At 31.8% G+C, this 3,115-nt stretch overlaps 1 protein-coding gene across 2 annotated transcripts; it reads right to left on the minus strand.

Moving 5' to 3' along the window:
• Positions 1-569: 569 nt before the first annotated feature.
• LOC149531631 (10-deacetyl baccatin III-10-O-acetyl transferase-like) lies at positions 570-2,290 on the minus strand. Of its 2 annotated transcripts, none has more exons than XM_089810786.1 (2): positions 1,778-2,290; positions 570-1,639 (listed from the first exon to the last, which is right to left on the minus strand). In XM_089810786.1, exons 1-2 carry the CDS (start codon positions 2,210-2,212, stop codon positions 728-730), a joined length of 1,347 nt encoding a protein of 448 aa, XP_089666912.1. In that variant the 5' UTR covers positions 2,213-2,290; the 3' UTR covers positions 570-727. The 2 variants fall into 2 exon arrangements, with proteins under 2 accessions (XP_089666912.1, XP_089666913.1); XM_089810787.1 differs by having other exon boundaries at positions 1,432-1,602.
• Between the last annotated feature and the right edge of the window lie 825 nt (positions 2,291-3,115).

Raw genomic sequence — 3,115 nt, forward strand, 5'->3', positions numbered from 1 at the left:
TTGGAGATAAACCTATTTCATTTTATCCTTAATTTCTTGTACATCTATCTACATAGTATTTAATTCAACTCACATAAGTAAGATTAATTATTAGATAGGGACACTTGTACCATTATTTTGCTCCATCCTTTATCTAGGAAGAAATATAGTTTTTATGTTGACCATAGCAATAAGCCACTCTATGTTGGTTACATTATTATTATGATATGTCTTCATTTTCATTTTCATTAAAATGAAGACAACATAAAAGAAAAGTTTTGAAGGAAAAATGTTAATATATTGCATTTTTTCATGCATGCATTTGATACAACTTGATAATATCATATCATACTATGCTAGGACTTTTTTTTTTGTTGAAAATAACAAAACCTTAATAAAATTTGATGATATTTCTAGAAGAATGAAAACTAAAAAAGTATTTTATGAATGATAAAATTTCTAAAAATCATAGCTCTAATTCCACTTGACCATACTTGTAATTATAAAAATAAGATAATATAGAAGATAGGACACAACAATAACAACAAAATATATTTGTAAGCCACAATAACATACTATAAAACTACATAGATATAAAATAATATTATAGATTATTAAAATTTCACACCATATCTTACAAGAGATCCTAGGGTGAATACCTAACTTTTCATATCCTAGGACCACTATGACTAAATTAAGGGATGCATATCTTATTGTAGCATCTCCATCAATTTATATACATTATAGCCTATACAACTATATTTTTTTCAATATATTTGTTGATGATGGCTTCCACTTCAGTTTCAAATGACTTAAATTTTTGTGGGTGCATCCATGTTATCATCTTAAATTTATCAACCTTTTCCTTAGAAGAAGGAAGGAAGATGAAACCAATTGGGTTGTTCAATCCATTTTCAATCCAATGCATAGGACACACATTTACTGGACATCCTGACCCAAAATCAACTTCATTAAATCCCAACCACCTCCAATCACTTAGTACTATATTACATTGGTTACCAAAAATATCACATGAAAATTGGTTGAGATCAACTATTGATTGAAGATACTCATTGGTTATTGACATCTTTGTCTTCTTTATGATATTCACTATATATGAAAGAGGCTGGCTCATGAGTTCAAGGATAGTAGTCTTTGCACATCCAAGAATAATACCATTTCCATAGTATCCATTTGGTAGTGGTGGACTAAATATTTTTCGAGCATCTACTGCATAGAAAGCATTTGTACTTTGAGTATATGGAATTTCAACTGTCTTTTCTGTTGCTCGCCAAACCAAAGCTGAAACAATTTCGAATGTAGTGCAAATGTCTCCACATTCTTCCATAATTTTTTCCCTCATACACTTTATTGTATTATGGTCCAACATTAGAGACATTTGAACCGATTCTTCATATAATGAAGGTGTCAATAAGTTTGATGTACTATCTCTTTTTCCTTCAATCATATCTAATTCACGACCCATCAACTTCTTTGATTTAAGAAGCTCTCTATCCCATATTGGTTTCTCATCAGGCAAATCATTTCCCCTAGCCATCTCTCCAAGACCTTTGAGAAATTCCCCTAACCCTCGTCCATCACATACACCATGGTAAAAGGTGACTGCTACAACAAACCCTCCACAGGTAAAATGATTTACCTATAACAAGTTAAGCAATAATTATTATACTAATAGTGACACATGAACTAAAGATGCTATATCATTCATAAGGATTTTCAAATGCATTAAATATTTATATAACCAACATGCAAGGTTGAAGACAATTATTTAGTTTACCTGAATAGCCATGGGATGAATCTCCTCAATATCTGTATCAGGAGGGAAAGTGAAGAGCAGCTGTTTAAATGATGGCTTGAGGTAGTCCAAATCTCCGAGAGCTGAGAGAGTGTTGTTCACCATGGCTTCCACAAAGACAACACCTTCTCCCGTGCACTCCATTTGAAGCGTCCCATCTTCTTTCTTTCTCAGCCTCCCAGCCAGAGGATAATAATACACCAACACCTTCGAAAGAGCTTCTCGAATTGTCTTGGCAGGATATGCTACATTCTTCTCACAATCCAAGTTCTCATACACAAGTACTGTATTAAAGATAATTCTCGTTGCTGGCTGGTTATCAAGATTAGAGAGATAAAGGATGTCTCCGGGTGTAGGAAGACATGGTGGCACTAGGCATTGATCCACAATCTTCACCCTCAACTCTTCCTTTTCCATTACAATTGAAATATGTTCTCTTTAATTGGCTTCTTTCCGTAGGAGAATATGGAAATAATCAAATGTAGATGATTGCTGTCTAGTTTATATAGATCAGATATGAAGTTGGAATTATGTTAATCGACGGACAGATCGGGGGTTAGTATTCAATCTCATGGAGAGAATTCAGTAGAAATTTTGAAGACAATTGGAATAAGGATTGATATCTAAAAGTCTAATCTCATTAGAAAGATCTGTTAGGTATTGACCTGGGGGATTGAAACTTTAGTATACTCTCACGAAGCTATCTCAATGAGTTGGTCTTCCATAAGGTTCTAGAACATATTTTGAAATTAATAATGAAGGCCGATAGACTTTTCAGTTGTCACCATTCGATAGTGGTCTGTGAACGAAATTTCCTTCAGCAGTAAAATTCTGCATAGCTTGCCGCTACAGTTCTCTCGAAGTATAATAGCTATATCAATCCACGCCTTCTATATCTTGATTTCAATGAAAACATCACTTCCTGACTCCACAAATATCAGTCTATGCTACGGGAAACTAGAAATGTAATCGCAAAAACAATAATGTGATGAGAAAGGAGATTTTTATAATTTGTATAATAGTTATATATACAAAATTTGATTCTTTTAAATGTTTAAATTCAATTTACTTTATGAATTGATATTTTTATAATTATTTTTCATTTTTATCAAAACATTAATCAAAATTATTTTGAAAAATTCATATATAAAAATAGCAAAATAAAACTACAAAAACAATTTAATGTATTTGTAACTCACTATATTGACCTCGAGACAAGGGATATAATGTAGATAGTTATATTTAAATTGAGAAGTGCATGGGATTTAATTTAATATCTCATCCAAATAATTTGATATTTAGTTAGAGTATGCATAATAT

Source organism: Cupressus sempervirens, chromosome 11 (assembly GCF_028749045.1).
Source record: "Cupressus sempervirens isolate cs-2001-9-10 chromosome 11, ASM2874904v1, whole genome shotgun sequence".
NCBI classification, from domain to species: Eukaryota; Viridiplantae; Streptophyta; class Pinopsida; order Cupressales; family Cupressaceae; genus Cupressus; species Cupressus sempervirens.

What these genes read in the sequence shown, in the direction of transcription:
- LOC149531631 (XM_089810786.1), bottom strand. Translation starts at nt 2,212, where the DNA reads ATGGAAAAGGAAGAGTTGAGGGTGAAGATTGTGGATCAATGCCTAGTG. An exon ending in TTCATCCCATGGCTATTCAG is followed by an intron (nt 1,640 to 1,777) that starts GTAAACTAAATA and finishes AACTTGTTATAG; the next exon opens with GTAAATCATTTTACCTGTGG.